Source organism: Danio rerio, chromosome 2, assembly GCF_052040795.2.
Source record: "Danio rerio strain M-AB ecotype USA chromosome 2, GRCz13ab, whole genome shotgun sequence".
Classification (NCBI taxonomy): domain Eukaryota; kingdom Metazoa; phylum Chordata; class Actinopteri; order Cypriniformes; family Danionidae; genus Danio; species Danio rerio.
In genome coordinates, this window is record NC_141022.1 from 34,944,655 (window position 1) to 34,970,349 (window position 25,695).

Here is a 25,695-nt window from a genome sequence, read left to right on the forward strand (position 1 = left end):
AGTGGTGACTGATCACAATTGGCAACGGGTTTTTCATCAGATATTTGCATGTCTGGAATTCAAGAAGTATTGAAGATATTTTAACATCATTTAAGATTTTGGAATTGTGATAAACTTTTTTTTGCCATCCTTATTTTTATGGCCATACACGATTATTTTCTGAAGACATTGGGGTCGGATATACATAAAATCTTCAGGGCAGTTGCATTGTATAAAGAACTAAAATGCACTCTTTTCTTTGGTTAATCTAGATGTAAGGGGTTTTAAGCATCGCTGCAGTTTTGAGCATGGCATGTGCTCATGGGACAAGAGTGATTTGGAAACTGGCTGGGTTTTGCAGAAGGGAGAAGAGGCCTGGCCTAAGCATGGACCACCAAGAGATCACACACGCAACATTGCAGCAGGTATCCAAAATCAAAAGGGATCAGTAAAGTAGTACTTTTACCACATTATTAGATTTTTTTTATGTTTTCACAAAAGTATACACACAATATGTTTTATAGCTACATAATGGTTTATGAAACACTGATAGTAATCCCCTTATATAATGAAATGGTTGTGGCGTGTTTAAGGTCATTACATTACTCCAGCACATGATCTGACAGCAGAGATCATTTCCACCACCCTGCTGCCCAGCTCTGAATGCACCGTGAGTCATGATGCTGTCCTAAATAATGAAACCCACTGCCATCTGCATGTACTGATGCTGCTTGCTCTTGCAGGTGAGGTTCTACCATTATTCTCATGGTGACAGCACTACTGCCAGGCTAATCGTCACACTGAGGACACTTCTTAATGGAGATGATGATGTTATAATTTGGGACAAGCCTCTGACACAGAGCTACCTCTGGCATAGAGCAGAAGTCACCTTTTCCACCTCAGTTAAGAGCAAGGTCAGAGCATCATTTGTGTATGAAATAACTTAAGGCCTTGCATGTCATTTTGAATATCACATTTGAGTTGGCATGTAATGCAGATTTTTGTGAATATAAGGTCTGAAAGGTTTTCACGTTTACAGAGAGAGAATACAAGAAACTGAGTTATCGTATTATGTTGTTATTGACCGATTCTGACTTCCTGTACAATATTATGTACATTTGTAACCCATTGCAATCCTTTAGTCTTCACTGGTTGTGTGTTTAAGGTTCAAGAAACTATAAAATCATGGCTTTCCTCACGGTTTATCTCATTTTGTGTGCCAACTGACAACATTTTGTTCGTTCCCCTCTTTTTCCCCTGCTCTGTCTGGCACGCCCACTCCTCCCTCTGCCCGCACAGCTCCACGCCCATCTTGGAGCATTTTTTGAATGGTCTAAGTTCTAAGGTAGACATTGGGCCCTATCATACACCCGGCGCAAGGCGAGACACAATTGTTGTTTGCTAGTTTCAGCTTGGCGCAAGGGTCGTTTCGATGATTGCGCCACACTGTTTAAATAGCAAATAAATTTGTGCTCATATGTGCGCCCATGGGCGATCTGGTCTAAAAAAGGAGGCAGGTTGAGGCGCATTGCTGGCACATTGCTGTTTTGAAGAAATTAAATTGATGGTTCAAGAGATCAGATCAAAACTGTTCTATTGTCCATACCGAGGTGCACAACTAAGGGCCTGATATTAGACAGCAACTGAAAGTAGGCCAACTTCTGTCAATGTAGCCAACATGACCACCTGCTTGCAAAGAGAGTTTGCCTTGCAAACATGGAGATACAGTATTTGAAATAGATGTTTCAGAGTTATTTTCTAATGCTGCCTAATATCATTGTGCCTGGTATTGTGGCAGCCATAGTGTGGCAGAAAAGTTTCTTAATCATTATGCTAGAATGAGAGTATAGTTCCTTTTTTCTGTTGGTTTTAATACACAATGTAACTACAGACTCAAGCTCAAGGAAAATTATTAAAACTCTTTGAACGAGATGGTAATGATCTGTATTAGTTGTTGACAAAGTAAGGGTTGCGAAAAAATTAGGGGGGGTCGCTTCGTGATTTCCAAAAATCTCATATATATATATATATATATATATATATATATATATATATATATATATATAATATATATATAATTAAACTATTAAAATTACCATATTTTTATTCATAACCTACAGAAGGAAAAAAAATATTTAATAGTTACATAAAAAAATATACAAATAAAAAACATCAGCCTTTCAATTTTGTCCATTGGGTTGCGACCCCTTGGGTTATTATTATGAAACACAGCAATATGATTCATTGTAGCACACGGCGGAACATGGAGGATGATCTCCAGATATCCAAGTGGATATCTCAGAAATTAAACAAATAGTCTTGTGCTGTAAACATTGTGCCAACCATTCTCATAAAATAATATTAAATTAAATGAATAATGACTAATATTGGCTCATGTTGTCGAGATGTTAGTAGGACTGTTTTCTGCATTGCAAAAATGCACTTCCAGAGGATGAGGACTTGAGTTAGAATTAATAGAGAATAACAAATGCTATTATTGCTGATGAATTTTTGATATGGCAATGGATGTTTGTTTTCTGACTGTAAGTGGTACGAGGGGTAACCAATCATAACAGACTGGGCCATTTGACCAATTAAAACAGGGGTTATACTGAATCCTAGAACAAACTGTTTCAGACATTGTGAGGAAAGAAGTGATGCTACAATATATGTTATGAAAAGTTTCAAAGTTTTTTGTAACCAGTTGTAAGAACATTTAATATAGGGGTGCTTTAAATATGAATTAGTAAAAAGGTATATAAACTTGTTGCTATTTTCAGATTGTTTTCCGCTATGTGGGAAACGGTGAAGCTCATACATTGCAGACAGCAGTAGATGATATTTCCTTCTCTGTGACGTGTTCTCACGATCCTGACAACAGTGAGCTGCCAGATACACCTGAGCCAACAATGACACCAGCTACAGCAACAACTCCAAAGACTGAAGCTCCCTCAACCACACCAATACTCAACCCTTGCAAGGTCAGAACATTTTTGGATGTGTATATAAATATTCACCATAATAAGTACATAATTTTTTTGCTGATGTACTTTTTTTTATCAAATTCAGGAGAATGAGTTTCACTGTTGGCGGTCAGATGGTGTAATATGCATTGCAAGCACTACTCAGTGTAATTACGTAGTAGACTGTCCTTTAGGGGAAGATGAAGAAACCTGCGGTGAGAAAAATAGAAAACTAAATATTTTTATTTTGTTTTTTTATTTTATTTTTATTGGTTTGCTTGTCTGTCTGGCTATCTCTGTCTTTCATCTAGGTCCATGCAATTTTGAGAACGGACTTTGCCAATGGCATGATATAGGTGTCAGTCCCAATAAGTGGGAACGTGTGAAGGCCCCAGACAACCCAGATCTGCCTAATGATCACACCACTGGAACAGGTAATACAAACAAATACATCATCAACAACCCAAGCAAAGTAAATATGATTTATCTTCATCTTTTCTCTCTCCTCAGGGCACTACATGCAGACAAATATCATTGGTCCATCTAAGAATGAGGCGTTGTTTCAGAGCCCATCTCTGCCTGTCAGCTCTGCATACTGTCAGCTTCTGTGAGTTCATTAAAGCTAGATTTATAGTTTGCCTCGCTCCAGATCGCAAGCCTCTGCTGACTGCACACACAGGGATGCGTTTTGTGGGGCCTTTCGTACATGATGCGCTTGCCGTTGTAATATATTTTGTAATGACTGGGGATGACTCAGAGTAAATGTTTTGGTCAAACAGTGGAGAAGAAGTTAAGTTGCTAAATCAATTAATTTAACTATGATTACTGTATGTTGTGGATAAATTTGGTGGACATGGACAATGTTTGCTTTCAGTGCACTGGTATAAATGTATAACTACAGTACATGATTCTATATATTCAAGCTAACCCAGCAAGCATTTTTTAAAGATGTCTTATAGATGTCTAATAGATGTTTTAACATAGTCGTCTTGGCTAATCAAGGCTAAATTTGGGATGTCTAATAGACGTCTAAGAATAGGCCAAAACTAGACTAGTCATCAAATAAACAGAAATGAATGACTACACATATAAAGTCTGTCTAATCTGTCTATTTGACGACTAGTCTAGTTTTGTCCTATTCTTAGATGTTTAATAGATTTTCACTGAGAGCCCAGGTTTAGCCTTGTTTTAGCCAAGCTGTCTACACTTAGATGTGTATTAGACATCTATTTAACACAACATTGTTTGCTTGGAACTGTGTGCTTAATGCTAAACCCTTTGGTGCCAAAAGACTGTTGCTGGGACATATAGTTATGATTATATACTTTGATTCCAGACTTGAGGTTCTTTGCCGACCCATCCTCTCTCTCTGCTCCTAATCTGTAATAGCCATCCCCTGTCTGTAATCACACTGTCCTTTCCTTATAAAGGTGAAAAAAAAGCCTTGGAAAGTCGAGGCAGATGGCCTAGTGGGCAACTGGCCAACATATAACCACATCTGCTCAACGGGCTCCCCCAGATTGTATACAGGATCGTGTACCTTTCCCGGTCCCGTTACTCTCTCTCTCTTACTTTGCATCCTGTATGTATACTGTCCTGTCATGATACAGGCAATAATAATTATTTAAAAAAGCCTTGTACAACCTGTGCACAAAAATATGAAATGTTGTTCCTTGAAACTGCAAAAACCCCTAAAGGACTTAATATCAGGCAGCTAATTTGGATTCCTAAAGATGTTGGCACATGCATATTAAATCTGCCTTAATAATTATTGTATGCAATTTATATTGTGGGGTAAGTTAAAGGGAAGTGAACTTTATTTGTGACCTTGGACAACAAAACCTTGTCTTTTGTTGCACAAATAATATACAATAAATGAGTCAAAATGATAAATTTTGCAATCTCAAAAAAATCATTAGAATAGTAAGTAATAAACATGTCACATGAAGATGTTTCCTACTGTAAAATCTAGGTAACGTAATCTGCAGTGCTAAGCATTTAGACAGAATGGATTATTTTTTACACTTAAGATTTCAGATTTTGAAATAGTTGAATCTTGACCAAATATTGTCCTATCCTAAGAAACCGTTCATCAATGCAAACTTGTTAATTAGTCTTTTTAGATGCTGATGTATAAACCTCAATTTAAAATGGACATTAATGACTGATTTTGTGATCCAGGGACACATTGGTTGTGAAACAGACAAGCACTCCTATTACACAACACTAGCCATGTTCCTTACACCCAGTTTTACTCTCATGTTTACCTCTTGCGCACTAGCTTTCACTTCCACATGGGTACAGGATGTGCCGGCAATCTCAGTGTGATCCTTCAGAAAGGAGAGGATGACAGGAAACTGCTCTGGTCACGATCCAGCAGCACTTCTTCTCAGTGGGTCCCAGAACAATTACCAGTGGGCAAACAAGACCAGCCTTACAGGGTATGAACTCAAAACTCTTACACATGCAGAGATGAATTTGATCTTCAGGAATTATAATTTGCTGCTACAGTAATTTACTCTGAGTAAGTAAATTAAGTTACTGTAAGTACCACAGCTTAAACAAAAAGTCTTATCTATAATTTAAGTCACCTAAATCTTAGAGGGGAGAGTAAATAAACAGCAAATTATAATTGTTAGTGGATCTACCTAGGCTTGTGCGGTACCCAAATTTTGGTACCTTAAAACCTCCTCCCTATTTTACCTCGGTATACGGTATTACCATGCAAAATAAAAAAAAATGATGACGTAAGGCTTAGACAGCATCACCAAACTGTTGGCTTGTGCCTAAACCCTTCAGAAACTGAATACCGTGTATGCTACCTAATGTTTGAGGTATTACCATCTTCCGCGGTCAAATTCTTGCTGCACAATTTGCTAATTGCCTTGTCCGTATTTACCCCCTCGCCCTTTTTTTTTCAATCGTAACCCAAAATCGTGCCAAACTGCAGAAGTTGTGTTCTTTTTTGAGACCATGTCATGATGGTGCGTGACTCACCATCTTTCCCCACGTCTCACCTTTCCACCAATCATTCGCATTTTTAGGCATTAAATTATATTTAAGGTTTAATCCTTGTCTCTGTGCATTGCTTTGTCTGACAAATATATCGGTATTGAAACTGATACTGTTGCTAATTTTAGGCCCTGTTTACACTGTCAGGTCGTGATGCGCAATTCCAATTTGTTGCCATGTCTGATTTTTTGCTTGTCCTTTTTCACGTTCTTTTAATTGTGACCCATTTCCGATTCATGTGTTTACATTTGCCATACAATTCACGACATTGCACATGCGTAAAGGTGTGTTCTAGCATCTGCACCAAACTAGCCACGATGGAAGAAATTGTCCTGCTTTTATATCTGCGAAATATGCAAAGTTCACCCAACTTTAAAATTATTTTAAGGCGGAGGCGGAGGAAAACGGTCATCATCGCAGCTTGTGCCTATGGGTTATGTATGGTGTCCTCCACCATTAGAGGAATTTGTGGGTACGAGAGAGATCTCAGGTCTGGTAGGAGCAAATTGTAGCCACTGACCACTTTCCTTCATATTTCCTGTTGTTATTGTTGTTTACCACGTCAGTGTCTCCAGGCACTCTTCACCTTCTAGGTTAATAAACCATGGAGAAGTACCACATTGTCGCAAGTTTAATGACGTACGAAACAGAATGCCTCAATAAATCCGATCTGCCTGTTTAGATGATAGTCGCATTGTCACATATCCGATTTATACTGTATCTGATTTCCACATATGAAGGAGGCCTGAAACCGATCTATGAATATCTGAATGCATGAGGTCTTTATACAGTCATAGATCTGTCACATACTGTATGAGCAAAAAATCTAAATTTAGTTACATTTTACTGGCAGTGTAAATGGAGCCTTAGATCTCGCGGTATACCATATTACCATCCAAGCCTAGACCTTTTTCAAAGATCTATCTTTAACAAGAACAATAACTATAACATTAACTATATTAGCGCCTTCACACCAAATATCTGGCATGGCTTGTGCATACTGTAATTATATTTTCCTCATGTGCCTTTAAGATTATTTTTAGCAGCCAGATCTCACTCGGAAAGGAGAATACCCAGTGTTCACCTCGGACCACTGCTCTGGATGACTTCTCCTTTCACAGCTGTGAGAAAGACCACCAACCTCCAGGTGGGGAAAAAAATCTACATGGCCAGAGGCAGAGCTGAACTGCATATTGCTTTTGTCTCTACTATATTGCACAAGCTTATTACATTGTACCTTGCAGTTCAGTGGATCAAAAGTAGCTATGAATATAATGTTGCAAATATTTGTATTTCGAATTAATTCAGTTCTTTTGTCTTTTCTATTTAAAGAGTCCTGGAAAAAGCCTGTTTGCACTAAAATATCAGCACTGTTTTAGCATTAATTATAATTTAAAATGTTTCTTGAGTATTACATTTGCATATTTTAACACTAAAGGCTAAAGTAATGGCCGCTAAAAATTCAGTGGTCATCAAAAAAAAATTTATCTTTTTAAATTAAAAAATGTTTTTGCTATTTTAATGCTTTATTTAATCACATAAACAAAGCCTTGCTGAACCAAGAGATTAAAAAACTTACTGATCCCAGATATTTGAATGGTAGTTTACAATTTTAAGAACTTTTGTTCCACAGTATTACATTATTAGATTGTCTCACTTCTCTACACCAGACTTCTTCTTGTCCACATGCTCCTTTGAGAAGGACTTGTGTGGGTGGATTCAGGGAGCTGCAGAGGATTTAGACTGGGAGAGATGGAGTGGACCAACCGGGACCCCAAATACAGGTCCTTCAGGGGATCACACCAGTGGAGAAGGTGAGTCATTTGCACCATATCAGTGTTAGCTCACTCATCACATGTGTCCTAATTAAAGTGGTGGTCACTGTATTTTGAAAGACTTGATTGTGTTTATGTGCAATGTAATATATTTATACTTGCATAGTTAAAAAAGAACATATTATTTTCCATAAATTGTAAAAAGTTAACATGAAATGAAAATAAAGGTTTTTAGATATTAGTATCAGTATTGTTTGTTTTTAGGATATCTGTAAGCTAGTTGGCATCAAAACCGTGACAAAATTAATGTTTCTGAAATATAAAACTGATATAAACATGTCAAGCTTGCAGTCTGCCATCTGCAAATGGATTTATTGATGTCACACTCTCAGATATAAAGGTATGCGAGATATCAATGGGGTGGTGCCTTTTCAAAAGATAAAAATTTGTATCTAAAAGGTCCATATTAATACATCAAGGGTACATATTAGTACCTAAAAAGTACAAAAGTGTTCCACTTTAAATTTGTTGGTACTAATATATACTTTTGAGGTACAAATATGGACCCTTCAAGTACAAATGTGTACCTTTTGAAAAGGTACCACCCCAGTGACACCTCGCGTACCTTTATTTCTGAGAGTGCACTTAATACTTCTTATTTAAAAATTTCTTATTTAATCGTGACCAATCAAATACTCTCTAGTATCTAAGATGCCCCGCCCCCTTCAAGACACTTCAAATTTAGGCCCAATCCCAATTCTATTTTTGTACCCCTTCTCCTTCCCCATGGCCCTTGAAACAGAGTGTGAAGGAGAAGGGCTTCAAAATTTACCCCTAAGACACAGGACACCACTACAACACCTGTACACGACATCATATGTCATCGCAATCTCTTGGTTCATACGAGATAGATAGTTTATCTTCAGGAAATCACTGAAGGCAAATATTATGTTATCATAACGATAAATTGTGGTAATAAGATTGTAACTGTACTGTGTATTTACACAGTGGCCATATTTATCTATGTAAACACACAAAGACAACATTAACATTAAAGCAGACAATGTAAAAAGGTAATAAGGTAATAAGACTTTTCTGACTGGGTTTTCGAGTGTCATCGAGTGTCAGAATGTTGTGGAGTTAATATTATGGATTACAGATTTTATGGATTTTATTTTAGCATTTTTTAAAGCATGACGGCAAAACATGAACGCCATAATGAACGTATTAAAACATGTGCTTTTTGTTAAAAAAATGAGTAATAATGACAAAAATACATATTTTTGGATCTCCTCACTTCCGGGTTCAGCTATCCTACTGCTGTGGCTGGTGTATTCTGGAAAATTTTCCAACCCCTTTGTTTAGAGTGTGGTCCTAAAAAATCTCAGTTTTAAGGGGTATCTAGCCCTTCCTCTTAGCCCTACGCCTTCAAACTAAAGAGAATTGGAACATCCCTACCCCTTCACATGAATGAGCAAAACGAGCAGTAGGGGTAAGGGGTAGAATTAGGATCGGGCCTTGATGTGCTTGAGCTCAACCACTCTCACTGGCAGAGCTGTGAGAAAAACTAAACAATATTCACCTTATTTTTTTGCGTACGAGCAGGTGCAGGCATTTGATTCTTTTTTGCTCGAGATTTCCGGTCTCATTCACTTGCATTCATTTTTAAACGTTAAAAACAGCTCGTTACGCTGCTTAATGCTGCAAATTGATATTTTCTTATTATATTATTCTGCTTTGTCAGTATAGTAATGCTAACACTAGTTTGTACCCATTAAAAAGTTTTATTGTAAAATTACAGGCTATTATTTGTACATAAAGAGCTCAAGTCATGGGCGATCAGGAGCATCAGCTCATCTGAAGTCTCCGCTGTCGCCCCCCACTGGACCTGATGGGTATTGCTTCACATTCTGGTATCACATGTTTGGAACAACAGTGGGATCATTAAGAATGTCTGTATTTGACATTTCATCCAACCACATCACATCAGTAAGACTTCAGATGTTTTCAAATGATTTTTCAGGTTACAAAAAGCCCAATGTTAACTGCAAAAATGTTTTTATTCTCTCTAAAACTGTAGATGTGGCAGAGAAAGGGATCTCAGGGGAGTGAGTGGCAGATGGCTCAGAGTTATGTGAAAGTGACACAGGTTCATCAGATATTAATTGAGGCTTCAGTCGGAGGACTGTCTGGACACATTGCTATAGATGATTTATCCATCACTGAAGGTGCCTGTGCCCCCACAGGTAATTAATAACATAACTTAGCATTTGGTCTGTTGTTTTTCACGTTGCCATGTTGAAATGTCCTCCGTGCTTGCTAGATTACCACAAGCATTTGGCACAGCTGTAACATAATGTTGTGTTCATCCATCTATATGCTATCTTCAGTATCAGACTTAAACTGACAGCTCAGTGACAAATTTAGGGCATTTGATTTATGTCAAAGGCAGTTTGAATAAATACAAAAATCAGAAGATATGTACCCGAAAATGGTAGTTCATTCAAGAGTATATCGACATTGTTTATATGTCATAACTTAAAATCTAGTTATAGTTGAATTCAGAATTATTAGCCCCCCTCTGAATTTTTTTTTCTTTTTTAAATATTTCCCAAATGATGTTTAACAGAGCAAGGATTTTTTTTTTTTTAAGTATGTAGGTAATATATTTTTAATAATGTTTTTTCTTCTGGAGAAAGTCTGATTTGTTTTATTTTGGATAGAATAAAAGCAGTTTTTAATTTTAAAATAAACATTTTTAAATTCAACATTATTAGCTCCTTTAATTTTTTTTTTCGATAGCCCACTGAACAAACCATCGTTATACAATGGCTTGCTTTATTACCCTAACCTGCATAGTTAACCTAATAAACCTAGTTAAGCCTTTTAATGTCACTTTAAGCTGTATAGAAGTGTCTGGAAAAAATATCTAGTGAAATATTAATTACTGTCATCATGGCAAAGAAAAAAAGAATTAAGTCACTAGAAATAAGTTATTGAAACTATTATGTTTAGAAATTGTTGAAAAAAATCTTTACTTCGTTAAACAGAAATTGGGGGAAAAAATAAACGGGGGGTTAATAATTCTGACTTCAACTGTATTTACCTAAAATCTAGTTTTCATGTAACTTTTGTGTGTGTGATATACTGTAGTTGTCAGAAAAAGCTAGAATTATTAGCCCCCCTGAATTTTTAGCCCCCTTTATATATTTGTCAGCTTAAAGTGCAATTTAAAGGCTTAACTAAGTTAATTAGGTTAACTAGGCAAGTTAGGGTAATTAGGGAAGTCATTGTTTAACAATGTAACAATATAGCTTAAGAGGGCTAATAATTTTGATCTTAAAAGGTTTTTTTTAATTATTAAAACTGCTTTTTATTCTAACTGAAATAAAAACAAATAGACTTTTTTAGAAGAAAAAAGTTAAAATACTGTGTAAATTTCCTTGCTCTGTTAAACATTATTTGAGAAATATAAAAAAAAATCAAAGAAGGGCTAATAATTTTGACTTCAACTATATATGAACAAGATTTTAGGTACATAACTACTGTAAGTTATTTTATAAAGACTTAATGTAACATTTAAGAAATTAAACTGCAGTCTTATTCATTTATTATTTTCAGTTTAATTTTTGGTCCTACTTTATATTAAGTGTCGTTAACTACTATGTACTTACATCTAAAAATAAATACAATGTACTTACTGTGTTTATAATGTATTTGAGAACACCTGTGGTGCTTTTAAGTTGGGATAGAGGTTGGGTTATGGACAGGTTTGGTAGCATGGGTAGGTTTAAGGGTGGGTTAAGGTGGAAGGGATGGTCAAAAGTGTATTTACAAATGTAACTACAAAAGTTAATTACAGATGTAATTACATACATGTATTTAATCAAGCATAAGTACTCAGTAAATACATGTATTTAAGTACATCGTAACAAACTATTAATTCCTGTTTAAGTACATATTAGTTAAGGCCACTTAATATAAAGTGGGACCTAATTTTTATTTTTATTTTACAGTTTAATTTACGTCTGCCGCCATTGAATGATTTCAGCATATTTTATTTTAAAAGATAAATCTTTAACATATACAAATGTAACATACAAATAAGATAAACATTATCATTATTAATTTTAAGCACATTTTGTAAAGATATTTATGAACCAATTATTTAAGAAAATAAACTCTTTGTATTTGACCGGAGTTAAAAATGAGCACATTTTTGTAAAAATAATTTATTAATATATTTTAATAAACATCACCAACCAATAATTGTTTCAGAGGGTTTTTGCAACTTTGAAGAAGGAGACTGTGGTTGGACACAACAGGCTGATGATGACCTGAACTGGATCCGAGTTTCAGGAAATGATGTCAAATCTAAATCTAGACCTGGTTTCGACCATACAACTAACACAGCAAGCGGACACTACTTTTACATGGAAAGCACACCTGGTCAATTGAAAGGAAGTAGTGCTATAATGACATCCCCTGTGCTTCAAACAGGTCAGCCATAAAATCCACTGCATCTCATCCTGCTAACTATCAAAACATCTAAACTATTAACTGGAAAACCAGAAACCTCTGATTAAAAACACAGTCTTCATTTACAGGGGATGCCAAGTGTCTCCAGCTGTGGTATTACATGGAGGGAGAGGGTACTGGTACCCTAAATGTGTATCAACAGTTCTCAGGCAGTTCTCGGCCCCTGCTGGTGACGCAGTCTGGGGAACAAGGTGAACTATGGAGGTTTGCTCAGAGCCCTCTGACTTTCTCTGAGTCAAACTACAGGGTGAGTCAACACACAGAGCATGAAGACTGATCCAAACAGCAGCACATACTTTCAGAATTACAATCAAACATCACTGCAAATGATGGCCTTAAAACCTATGCATTACCCATCACTGATTACGTTTACATGAACATCGGTAATTGAGTTATTTACCTTAATCTAAATAAGCCAATAACATGGTTAAGGTGTTTATATGAGTTGCTTTCATGTTCCCGTTTTACATATTTTAGTAGCCCACATAGATCCATTAACGTCATTACGTCACCACACTATCCAATGTTTTCTCTGGAGTTTCATGTAATTTCGGGTGTTTCATTTTTAATTTTTGACTTTCAATTTCATTCATGCTTCTGTGACAAACTCTGAGTTATTGGATGCGAGTATGAAGTAAGGACTGATCAGAGAGAGTTGTTGGAATTTGATACCGCTTGATGCATTGAAAGAAAACTTGCGCATTTCCCAGACAGCATAAAAGTGTGTTTCTGTGGTCCTTTACTGACTTGCAGAGAATAGTGTCACACAGCTGTGTGTGTATGAACTATACTGTGGTGAAATGTCCTACACGATGCTGATAGTTTGATTAAGGTGTCTATATGTCTGTACTGGACTTTAATAATGTGACTAATATCGGCATACTCCACATCTTAATCAGAGTATTGTTTTGATTATATTAAAATTAGAGTACTGGTGTCCATGTAAATGTATTCACTGTTTGCAACAACAGTCACGGTTCACACAAATTTGTTCGCCAAAACTCAGTCTGTACCCTTGAGTACATTGGTGTGGAACTGCAGCAGTGTCCTCATTAATAGAGCTGTCTTTTCAGATCGTGGTGGAGGGGATTACAGGCCAGACTGAACAGGGAGTCATAGCGCTCGATGATGTTCAGGTTTCAAACTATCCCTGCACTCCTGCGGGGCAGTGTGACTTTGAGGCAAACTTCTGCAGCTGGATGAATGTGTTGGAGGTGGATGACGGAGACTGGCTCAGAGCTCAGGCAGGCACTGGAAATCACACACGGCCCAGTGTGGATCACACCACCAACTCTTCAACAGGTGAGCTCAAACACTTCAATAAAGGGGTCATTGTGTGGCCTGGAATTTGTTAACTTGCATTAATGAAAAAAACTAAAACATTTTTGTGCATTTATTGCTGTAATTTTCTCAGTCTGTCTGAAACACTGCGACTAATTAACACAACCCTTATTTACCCTGACCTAATGCTTGACCATGAATTCAGGAACGTTTCTTGGAAATCAGTTTACTGTTTCTTCATGTCCCTCCAGATGGACTGAATGGTGGTAAGGTCAGATCTCTGATGGAGCACTGACCGCTCTCAGAATCCTTGTGCATACAAAAAATCTTACTGGATTATAACAATTAATAGCAATAATAATAGTAATGTTTGGAAACAAACTGATATTTCCTGACATACTCTTACAAAAAAGAAGTACCCTTTACGTTAATTTTAAGATGTATAATTCGGTAATTTTGAAGGATATATATTTAAGTTTACTTCATGTAGCATTTCATTTTCAGTAAGACAGCTCAAGCGCTTCTGGTAAACTCCAGTCACACCATTACAAAATCGCTGCATTTAAGATCTGGTTTCTTTTAAAATCAATGATCTTCACTGTCCGATTAATATTAGATATAAAGTGGGTCTCAGACTGGACAAGAAGCACTGAATTAAATTCCATTGTTCTGTGGCATATCTTTAAAACATGGACATTTATTTTTACCACAGTATTTTCAACTGCTGCTCCTGACGGCACAGACTTTCCTCTCGTTTTACACTTGAACAACTAAATGAGTGCTTAAGTCTGTTTATGAATATATTTTTATTAAAATACAATAGCGATGCTGTTAAAGGAACCTTATAAAATTGAAAATAGTCACATTAACCTTTCACCAGTTTTTTAGTGGCTGAAAAACACTTGCATCTATATTCTACTGTTGTAATATACTTTTAAGTGTACTACTTAAAAAAACTACTTGGGCCTAAATTAGTAGATTTCTAGTGTTATTTTTCAAGTGTACATTACCTGACAAAAGTCTTGTCATTGATCCCAGATGTAGAAGCAACAAATAATAACTTGACTGCTACAGGTAGTTAATCGTTTGAAAAAGTGGCAGAATGTAGATTATTCCAATGATTCACCTATTGAACTGCATCCCAATCATCACAAATACTACAGAAGACCTATTAGACTCCACATAGACCCAAGATTCTCAAAGAAATCAGTCAATATTGGTGAAGGAAAAATCGTTTTTTTTGGGGTTACATTCAGTAAGGGGTGTGTGCGGAATGTATGGCGACATCAACAGTCTGAGACATCAAGACATTTGTGCTGCCCATTACTTTACAAACCACAGGAGAGGGCAAATTCTTCAGCAGGATAGCACCAGGGCCGGCGCGTCCATAGAGGCGACCTAGGTGGCCGCCTAGAGCGGCAGAATAGAGAAGGCGGCGTCATCGACACTACCCTCACCACCCGCGCCCTTAGTTATATCCGTGCCTTTTGTTCCTAAAATTGAATAGGTGACAAGACTTTGGTCAGGTAGTGTACTTCACATATTTTTTTCACAAGGCATAGTTTGAACTTTGAATGCAAAGTGATTTTACTCTGAATGAGAATGTGTAATTATGATTTTATATGTCAATCAACAAGTACATAAAATTAATGAAATCCTATTTGGAGAAAAGTAAACTATTCATAAAAACTAAAAATTCAAAAGTCTTATGCCAACAAAATGACATTTTCTTTTAAAACACAAAATGATACTAGTTGTATTTTGCGTGTGTGTGTGTTTGTTTGTAGGTTACTATCTTTTTATGGACAGTTCTGTGGGCAACTGGGGAGATACGGCCATGATTCTGAGTGAGACATTCAGCCCTGACAGCAGGGGGCACTGCTTCACATTCTGGTATCATATGTCTGGACAGAAAGTTGGGACACTCAATGTATACACCAACAACAGGTACAGTATCAAAAACACAGCTATCTTGTACAGTTTTGTGCATTGCAATTCATGAAGACTCTTTCTTTTCCAGGACCACCCATAGAAGTGGGCAGAAGTTTGGCCAGATAGTGTGGGTGGAGACAGGTGATCAGGGTGATGTCTGGAGGAGAGCTAACATTTATGTGGCACACAGGGAACATTTCTGGGTATCAAACTTCGTCATGAAAATAAATTCACAGAATCAATGTGAATCAGACTGATGCAATCTGTACATCGTCATCTCTTTCTCTCTCCACAGTTTATATTTGAGGTTCTGAAAGGAGAAGGTGCTAAAGGAAGTATAGCTCTCGATGATATCAACATTGTTCCTGGACCTTGTGACTCAGATCCCACTTCTCCACCTCCACACCACAGTGACAGTAAGAGATACATTAAAGCCTACAAACCTTATAAGCCTGCAAGCTTTATAGTGTGTGTGTGTGCGTGTGTGTGTGTGTGTGTTCCATCATTTACAAATAAATTGGCCAAGATTTTTTTTAAATTTCTTAACAAGTCACCAAAAAAGAATACTTGCTGAACCATTTTACACTCTTTTTTTTTTATTAAATATGTTAAATTAAAAAAAGAATTGCTTTGGTCAAATTCTATTTTCTATTTATTATAAGAAAGACTTTACGAAGACTTATGTAAGCATTATTAAGCTTTACAGATAGGGAAAAATTAGACCACTTGTAAATTTATTCTTTTACACTTCTTCCAAGAGGCAAAATATAAATATGTTATAATATATTTTGTAAACATTTTGTCATTTTTTTTTTCAAAAAATGACAGTTTTCAGACTTTTGTATTTACATTTTTAGACTACACAATACCATTTTTAAAAATTGATTATGATTTTGTTAATTTATGACCACTAGGCCACACCACTACCCTTGAGGGTGATTATAAATATTTAAATATTGCATGCAACAGCACACCCACATTAATAAGTCTATATATACACTAATAATAATAATAGTAATACATTTTATTTAAAGGTGCCTTTCTGGCAACTTAAGGACACCATACAATAAAACTAGCGATAAAACAACAAGAGAAATAATATAGAAGTAAACACAACTCTAGCGCAGATACAATTAAGTATTAAAAGCCATCTTAAATAAGTGAGTTTTGAGTCATGTTTTGAATAGTGGAAGGAAGTCAATGTTTCTGAAGCTCATGGAAGTCATACACAATATTAATTCTGTTTCCACTGCACCATGACTTTATATTCTATACTGTACATTATTTATTTTAAGCGACAAGACTTTTGTCTGAGCAAAGTCAGACCTTACTGTCCTAATTAAATAATTAAAAATCAAGGCATGATCATATTTTATTTCGTTAAAATATGCGTAGTCTAGAGGCCTTTGCCAAAAAATTTACTAGAAGTCAAGTTATTTATTTTTCCTAAAACTCGGATAGGCGACAAGACTTTTGTCAGGTAGTGTATTTATTTTTAGTGTTCTTGAGTGTCAAAAGGGTTTCGGAACTACTACTAGTGCTACTGTTGTGTTATTAATCTAACATGATTACCGCAGGGGTCGCAAAACAAAATATATTTTAGAACTAATCCGTATTTCCTAGAAAATGTGTTAAATTGTAATATTTTTATCTGAAATATGGAAGAAATGTTAAATGACTGGACCTAGACTAGACTTTACAATAATATACTGCAATATTGTGTTAACATTTTACTAAAACTCAAACCTAATAAACAGAAAATTTAAAGAAACTTTTCATGTCTCTTTTTCCAAAGCTACTGTATATAATTTGTGGGTATTGTCATATTTTTGTTGCTTTGATTTGGATAAAATCATTAGCCAAATCAATAAATGTAAATGTAATGTAATATTGGCGAAATTGGTTCGATTGTGCTGTAAATTGTCAAATCTGTTCAGCTGTAGGCATTGGTGTTGGAGTGGGAGTGACGCTTCTGGTAATATTTATTGTTAGCGCTGTCCTTATTGTGTGGAATAAAAGCAGAAAAAGGTATGCACTGCACATCACATGACAAATTTGAAAACAAATAAAGAAAAAGGCGATAAACATTTTGTTTGTTTCTTTACAGGGAACCAATACTTGAAGATGATGAGCTCGATAGAAACTTTTCTTATAGCCGCTTTGACTGCAATATGAGCGTGAGTATTTTCTTGACTGTAAACATACTGTACTAAAACTATTCTCATGTAAGGTTTTAATTAAAAATTGTTTTGCTATTTTTGCCAGGGTTTAACGCCCACAGCAGAGAGCAGCGATTTCAGTGACTTGAGGACAATTTCACTTTCAGTAGATGGAAATGATGCATCTTTCATATAAGATGATTCATTGTGCACTGAAAGACTGCAGCTCTCAATCCAAATTCAGTTATTCCCACAACTGTAGCTATGAGAATGAATGAATCATTGTCAAACAGCACAAACATGACACTATCTACTGTAAATTTAATTCAATGGCTCATTGGTAATAATTGTGTTGTTTTTACTGTTTCAATTTCTATCTCTAACATGTTTGGAGTACGTACAGTATAATACTGTACATGTTATTATTATATATTAGTATTATTTCAGGTTTATTTGACAGGGAAAATGCACATTTATGATGCAGCAATGTACAATGTGCCAATATTTGCCAAAAGGCTATTTTTTATCTGCAGTTGAATTACAGAAATTAAAATTTATTAGGATGAATAAATCCTGTACAGTAGATAAATTGGTCATAGTTTATGCTAAATAAAGTTTCAGTTCTTAATTTGGTGACCTATTTCTACATAAAGATCTGGCAGACTGAGTTGGCGGAATTGTTTCCTTTGTTCTATAAAAGCAAATGGTTTTGTTGTGTTTGTGAGTATCCACAAATAAAACACCTCTTTACAGTTTTGAACAATGTCTCAGTCTTATCTGCATGACCAAAATGACATAAATCACTGCCATCAGATTCATGGGTTGAAGTGTTTATGCCGTGATCCTTGCATACTTTTAATAATCCACCATTTAGTTGAATTAATAAATGCTCGTTTTTTAGGGTTTGAAAACTCCAGTGTACTGTGGACAGAAGGCATAACCATAGTAAAACTTATGCGTTCTAAAACTAAAACATATTAGAGTAAATGGGGCCTGTGTAAGATATTTGTGAAAGACGTCCAAGTGTTTTGATCGAGGCATTTCAGGAGTTCACACTTAGATATTGCTTGTTACTAAATTCAGGTTTGGCATGCTGTCCTGGGAGAGAACCCTGAGCTCTGAGATAATTGAGCCCAGGGCTCCCACCTGGCAATTAGCATTTAATGGGGGTCAGAAATCAGGTAGTTCTCGAGAGCTTCCCCTGGTAAAGGAGGGATTGGATGGAGGGATTCTTAAAAAACGAAATGAGGGAAGTAAGACTAAATGGGCTATTTATGTTAGCTTTAGATTAACCAGCTGCAATCAATCATTTCACATGCTCCTCTGGAAATGACTTTATAAAACTTCACTTGGCTGAAAAACACTTGCTGTGCATATAACCCGTTATACTAAAATCTATGTTCTACTATTGTAATATACTTTTAAGTGTACTACTTGAAAACTACTTGGGCCTAAAATAGTAGTTTTAAGTGTACACTACCTGACAAAAGTCTTGTCATCAATCCCAGGTGTAAAAGCAACAAAAAATAACTTCACTGCTAGTTAATCGTTTGAAAAAGTGGCAGAATATAGATTTTTCCAATGACTGACCTGTTGAACTGCATCCCAATCATCACAAATACTACAGAAGACCTATTAGACCCCACATGGACCCAAGATTCTTAAAGAAATCAGTCAAGATTGGTAAAGGAAAAAATCTTTTTTTGGGGGGTTACATTCATTAAGGGGTGTGTGCGGAATGTACAGTATGGCAACATCAACAGCCTAAGGTATTAAGACATTTGTGCTGCCCATTACATTACAAACCACAGGAGAGGGCAAATTCTTTAGCAGGATAGCACTCATTCTGCAGACTGCAGCTCTCAATCCAAATTCAGTTATTCCCACTACTGTAGCTATGAGAATGAATGAATCATTGTCAAACACAACACAAACATGACACCATCTACTGTAAATATAATTCAAGCTCTGAGATAATTGAGCCCAGGGCTCCCACCTGGCAATTAGCATGTAAGGGGATCAGAAATCAGGTAGTTCTCGAGAGCTCCCCCTGGTAAAGGAGGGATTGGATGGAGGGATTCTTAAAAAACGAAATAAGGGAAGTGAGACTAAATGGGCTATTTGTGTTAGCTTTAGATTAACCAGCTGCGATCAATCATTTCACATGCTCCTCTGGAAATGACTTTATAAAACTTCACTTAGTGTAATCTAAAGGAGATTAACTAGTTTGCCAACTGGATATGGACCACTTGTCATACTTTGTGATATTTCTGTGAAGATTCAATTTTGATGGTTTGCTCCCTTACAATACATGTATATTCAGAAACAGTGAAATGAAAAATGAAATTAATTTACTTCTTAAATCTTGCAGTAAAAATTTCTTCTGATACATTCATGAATCAATCATTTATAGCCTACACACCCATGTGTGAGGATAACTTTGGTGAAAACGTTGGATTTTGCAAACGCTGAAGTCATAACACGTTACCTGAGAACAAGTAAAAGATTCAAAAGACCAAACAGTCGTTAGATAAAGATGAATTAAAAATCACGTTTAACAACTTCAGTGAGATGAACTCCAGCGAAAGATCCTTGGAGAACTGTTCGACGTGCGCTGCTCTCACCTGGGGAGACTGCCTGGAGCTCAGATGTGGCATAATGTACGTTGCAGCGAATGCCAGAGTGTGTGGGGTCACGTGATCTGCGTTTTCAGTGGTGTGTAGTGTGGTTGGAGATCTTTTCAGAAACACCAGTCTGGACATGGATTGTTTTCTTTCTAAAACTCTGATACTGTGTGTTTTAGTTTTAAAACAGTGTAAACAGGGGCCTTAGTCTGAAGAATGCTGCTTAATATATCTCTATTAATAAGCATTGTCTCTTTTGATGTAAACATCACAGTTTTTTTATTCAGCCATCTGGTTAAGATTGCTGCACATTCGACTATTGGAAGTTCTGCATAAGCAATCAGAGGACGACTTCAAATCTGCTGAAGTGTTTCCAGAAAAGTGTGCCATGCATCAGACAGATACATGGTTGTTGCTTGTCATGCTGAGGTTGAAACTAGCGTGCTATAACATTATAGAGCATCCTAAACTTTGGCAAATTGTGTAAGTTCACTTTGCAAGGCTGTAAATTTGATAAACACTACTATAAATGCTATCAACACTAATGTGATATTTAGAGGTTTTCCTACCACAGCATTGTATCAAATTATACCACACTGTCCTGTATGACTTGCATACAATGTTTAGTTCAGGCATTTCTTAAGCTCTTTCTTACCACAGACTTCCTTATTGCATTTTTCCAAACAATTAAATCTGACCAAACAGTACAGTACACTACATCTGATAATTCACTTCACTTAAACCGCTGAAACTTGAGTTGACCTACCATCATTCAGAAGAGAGCTGCTTGACTTTTCCAAACGCAAGGAGCAGAGAATCCTGTCGGTCCTATGAGACATGTCACACTCCCCTAATCCACTCATTTCTCACAGGAACCAGTTTCCTCAGGTTGAGCCAACCTTCCTGCCTTTCAAACAAGCAGCACACACAACCACAGTCAGCTACCCTTGCCAACAACAAGGCACATCAGTTTTAAGTGGTTGAATAAATCAAAATGAACACTAAAAGTTCATTGATATGTTTGTAACGTCTCTGTTTAAAAGCTTAGCTAAACCGCTGTTTAACATGGCTGTATGTATCCTGACACAAAGTCTAGTGCTGAACACTCAGAAGACATGATACTTCATTCTCTATGTATTTGTTGCATGTAAAAAGCTTTGGAATTTTAGCTCCTTGGTTAACTGGCAAAAATAAAAGTTTCCCTCAAGTACGCTACGATTAAGGAATGCTTCACCCAAAAACTTCACTTCTTCCAAACCTGTTTGACTTTCTTCTGTTGAGCAGAAAAGAATATATTTTGAAAAATCATGTAACCTGTTACCATTTTTGCATAGTATTTGTTTTTTCTACTATGGAACGGTTACGGGTTTTCAGCTTTCTTTAAAATATCTTCTTTAGTGTTCAACATAAGGAAACTCCTAACTCCTAGTTGTGGAACCACTTAAGGGTGAGCAAACAGTGAGTAAATATTCGTTTTTGAGTCAACTCTCCTTAACGAAACGTAACACATTTCAACAGCTAGCATAGTTTCTGCTAAAATATACACTTACCACAGTTACATTTTTTGCGTTCAACGTAAAAAAAAATCCCACAGGTTTGGAACCACAAGAGGGTGAATAAATTGAACCGTGAGTCAATATTGGTTTTTGGGTGAACTATCCCTTTACAAACTCTTGCAAGTTGCACATTTCAACAATAGTATGATCCTGCACAACTGGAGTAGCTGCACTCTCAGGACCGCATGTTTAGGACCGCATTTTTAGGACCCTAGTTTTTTGCAGAAGCGCCACCTACCGGATTGGATGACAAAGTGAAACTGCATTTCTAGGACCCGTTTTGTAACTGCGCCACCTACCGAATTGGATTATATAGCGGAAACTTTCAGGCACTTTTATTACAGAGGTTAAAGTGTAAAACGCCTGCTTTAAGTAACAATTTTAAAATGAAACAAATGAATTTACACCTAAAATATAAATGAATAAATAGAGTTGAGTGCCTTAAAAGTCTTAAATTCTTTGAAAAATACTGTATATTGATGAACCCCATTACATTGAACAAATTAGCTCAGTATTAAGGAAAATAAATTGAAATCAAATGGGTTCAGCATTTGCAGTTACTAATTTAAAACCAGGTTGTAAAGGTTTTAGAGAGACAAGACGCAAGAATGATTCAAGAATGTACATTTATATAAATATCCACACTTTTTTTTTATTAATGCAATTCAACCACAAAATTGACCCCACTGTTTATTCAGTTGCTGCATTCAGACTGGCTGTAGACTTTAGCTCCTGTGAATGAGAGTGAAGAAGAAAGTTCAAGTATATATATATATATACACACACACACACACGCACACACACACACACACACACACACACACACACATATACATACATATATACATACATATAAATACACACACACACACATACACACACACATACATACATATACATATATATATATATATATATATATATATATATATATATATATATATATATATATATATATACATACACACTGGGGTAAATAAGTATTTAACAAGTTCCCATTATTCTCAGAAAACATATTTCTAAAGGTGCTATTGACCTGAAAACCAAAGAAAAAAAATATATGAATAGAAAACAAATCTAATTACTTTACAAATTGTTATCAACATCTGGTGAAAATTTCAAGTCAACAGCACCTTTATAAATATGTTTTCTGAGAAAAATGGAAACGTGTTGAATATTCAATTCAATTTTAATTAATTTCATCTTTATTTCTAAAGCACTTTTACAATGTAGATTGTGTCAAAGCAGCTTAATATTTATTAAATTCAGTTCAGTTTAGTGTGGTTTAGTAATCACTGCTAAAAATCCAAACACTAAAAAAAAGCAAATCCATCGATGCACAGTTCCACAAGTCCTAAACCAAGCAAGCCAATGGCAACAGTGGAGGAACAAAACTTTACCAATTGATGAAAGGGAAGGAATAAACCTTGAGAGAAACTAGGCTCAGTTGGGAACAACCATTTCTCTTCTGGCCACACTTCACATGCAGAGCTGCAGTCTAGGCGCTGGAGGCAAACACTGGGCGTCCATCGTAGAGAAGCTGCAGGTGCGAGTAGGTCACCAGCTGGTTTTCAGGCTGGACCACAGGGTCAATGTGGGCACTCATCTGTCACTGGGGTCTTTCATTAATCAGTCTCATGCTCTCCACTTCTCCATGACCACCACAGCATCTGCTCATGATACGGTCTGTTTCAGGATTATGGATACATTTAGAAGTCCTCTATGGTGGCATCATCTCTTCACAGGTTACGATCTCTAGAGGCCTCTGGATGAATATCCCCAGGTGGAAATAGGGAACAAGGAAAATAATTAGCGCAGCTGCTGTTCATAGTGTATTTAAACAAGAGATATTAAATATCAAGACAAAAATGAAGTGCTAAGAGATAAAATAGCAGTTATATGAATAAACATGAAACGCACATGATTATTTATAACAAAATGTCTGGTTAAGACAGCAAGAGTGTTCCCTCCAAGTGGTTTGTCAATCCCACTCACCCGCATAGAGCACATAGGGCAGCACAGTGGTTAGCACCGTCGCTTCACAGCAAGAAGGTTGCTGGTTCAAGCCCCGGCTGGGCCAGTGGTCATTTCTGTGTGGAGTTTGCATGTTCTCCCCATGTTCAAGTGTATGAGTGTAAATGGGTGTTTCCCAGTACTGGGTTGCAGCTGGAAGGGCATCCGCTGTGTAAAACATATGCTGGATAAGTTGGCGGTTCCTTCTGCTGTGGCAACCCCTGATAAATAAAGGGACTAAGCCGAAAAAGAAAATGAATGAATATATATATTCTTGAATATGTAAAACAATGTATATGAACTCAAAAGGTTAATCAATTGTTATGAAATTAAATTCAGATTAATATTTAATATAAGAGGTATAATAACAAACATTTGCTTTACAGTGTAAGCTATAATATATATATATATATATATATATATATATATATATATATATATATATATATATATATATATATATATATATATATATATTTATTTATTTATTTCTGGCTTAAGCGTATGCACTGTTGGGAGAACCAAACAGGAAACTTTACTCCCAACTCCATATTTTTAAGTTTATAAGAGCAATACCCACCTATTGAATGGTCTCCCTTCTTTCGTCAGTTGTTTGTAAATCTGTCTGTTAAATTCTTTTACTTCACTGAAATAGAGAACAATCACTGTCGAGTTAACATATATACCAGTAACAAAAAGGCTCTTTGAGCATTGTGCCAAAATTAACCATATTCTGACCTGTAATGATAATCTTTACCAGGAAGAAAGACCTGCTCAGCATTATCCAAAGACCAGCTCCTCAAGACACCCAGAGGATGTACGATGGCCTATGAAAAAAAAATTATTTAAATATGAACTAAAATACTACCACAGAACAGCAAATCATTTTACATGGATTCATAAATGAGTAGCACCCAGCATGCAGTTTATATACTTATTTGGCCAGACATTCCTCTGGAAAATGAACACCACAGATAAGCTGCACTTCTTCATAGATATGCTATAAACTCAAGAACACAGCTAGCATTTGTAACTGTATTTATAAACTGCTTATCAATGTCTATTTAATGTAGAGTTAATGCTAAACAAATAAAATATTAATAAATTAACTAGTTATTAAATGCTTAATAATTATTTATTTATAGTATGCAGATGTTATAAAGTGTTACTCAACAGTTTGAGATAACCTCAATGAAAATCATCCTGTAGTTTGTTTTCTTTTCCTCCTACAATGAGCCTAAGCATCCATCAAAACATCAGGCTAATAACACATACAGTATTGTGGGGCAAACAGGCAGTCAGCACAATTTTCAATGTGCTAATGTAATACAACGAATAACACGAATTCAGTAAAATATAGATAAATCTAAAACTCTTACATCAAACGTGCTTTTACCATCTTAGTTTAATACATGTCACTAAGCACATTAGCCGTTAAGTCAACAAGCCATTAAATCAACAATGTTTCATTAAACCATGGTCACGAGCTACGAACGTCGTAGCATTTAATCAAACTAGAAAACGAACTCTAGAAAATTATTAACAGTTATAACAGCTCTCACTCTGGCTGTGTAAAATTATCCATATTTATTATTATAATATTTTATTCTTCTTCTGGAAAAAATATTGTCACGTAACATTTTTGTCCCAGACCCTTAAAAGTGGGGTAAATCATGCAGGCTAATCTGGCATTTCTGCATAAACTCACTGTATAAAACAGCAGCATTACAAAATAAACACATACTTTAACAGTTTAAAATAAAACTTAATAGAAAAATCGGTACTTACACTTTCCTTGTCATCCGTGTCATCCATTAGCGCATCCATGATCCAATCCGACAGGTGACGCTGTCACAAAAAAC

At 36.0% G+C, this 25,695-nt stretch overlaps 1 protein-coding gene and 1 long non-coding RNA gene across 9 annotated transcripts in view; one reads left to right on the forward strand and one right to left on the reverse strand.

Moving 5' to 3' along the window:
* The window catches only part of si:ch211-106h4.4, a 92,815-nt gene extending 74,412 nt beyond the window's left edge, over positions 1-18,403 (forward strand). For all 6 annotated transcript variants that reach the window (XM_087240998.1, XM_087240999.1, XM_087240996.1 and 3 more), the window contains 21 exons: positions 252-404; positions 573-649; positions 723-893; positions 2,760-2,960; positions 3,049-3,157; positions 3,254-3,376; positions 3,453-3,549; positions 5,224-5,383; positions 6,987-7,101; positions 7,625-7,768; positions 9,531-9,718; positions 9,810-9,975; positions 12,008-12,229; positions 12,337-12,515; positions 13,342-13,570; positions 15,337-15,496; positions 15,570-15,684; positions 15,777-15,897; positions 17,419-17,509; positions 17,589-17,658; positions 17,747-18,403. In XM_087240998.1, the coding sequence (XP_087097124.1) occupies positions 252-404; positions 573-649; positions 723-893; positions 2,760-2,960; positions 3,049-3,157; positions 3,254-3,376; positions 3,453-3,549; positions 5,224-5,383; positions 6,987-7,101; positions 7,625-7,768; positions 9,531-9,718; positions 9,810-9,975; positions 12,008-12,229; positions 12,337-12,515; positions 13,342-13,570; positions 15,337-15,496; positions 15,570-15,684; positions 15,777-15,897; positions 17,419-17,509; positions 17,589-17,658; positions 17,747-17,836 (2,981 nt within the window). In that variant the 3' untranslated portion in view covers positions 17,837-18,403. The remainder of the gene's footprint in view (positions 1-251; positions 405-572; positions 650-722; positions 894-2,759; positions 2,961-3,048; positions 3,158-3,253; positions 3,377-3,452; positions 3,550-5,223; positions 5,384-6,986; positions 7,102-7,624; positions 7,769-9,530; positions 9,719-9,809; positions 9,976-12,007; positions 12,230-12,336; positions 12,516-13,341; positions 13,571-15,336; positions 15,497-15,569; positions 15,685-15,776; positions 15,898-17,418; positions 17,510-17,588; positions 17,659-17,746) is intronic.
* A 4,043-nt stretch (positions 18,404-22,446) lies between these two features.
* On the reverse strand, positions 22,447-25,673 carry si:ch211-106h4.5. Of its 3 annotated transcripts, none has more exons than XR_015478648.1 (6): positions 25,622-25,673; positions 24,572-24,660; positions 24,414-24,479; positions 23,816-24,070; positions 23,247-23,585; positions 22,447-22,552 (listed from the first exon to the last, which is right to left on the reverse strand). It is a non-coding gene; the product is annotated as a si:ch211-106h4.5 (long non-coding RNA). The 3 variants fall into 3 exon arrangements; XR_015478647.1 differs by having other exon boundaries at positions 23,221-23,585; XR_015478646.1 differs by lacking the exon at positions 22,447-22,552 and having other exon boundaries at positions 23,055-23,585.
* Between the last annotated feature and the right edge of the window lie 22 nt (positions 25,674-25,695).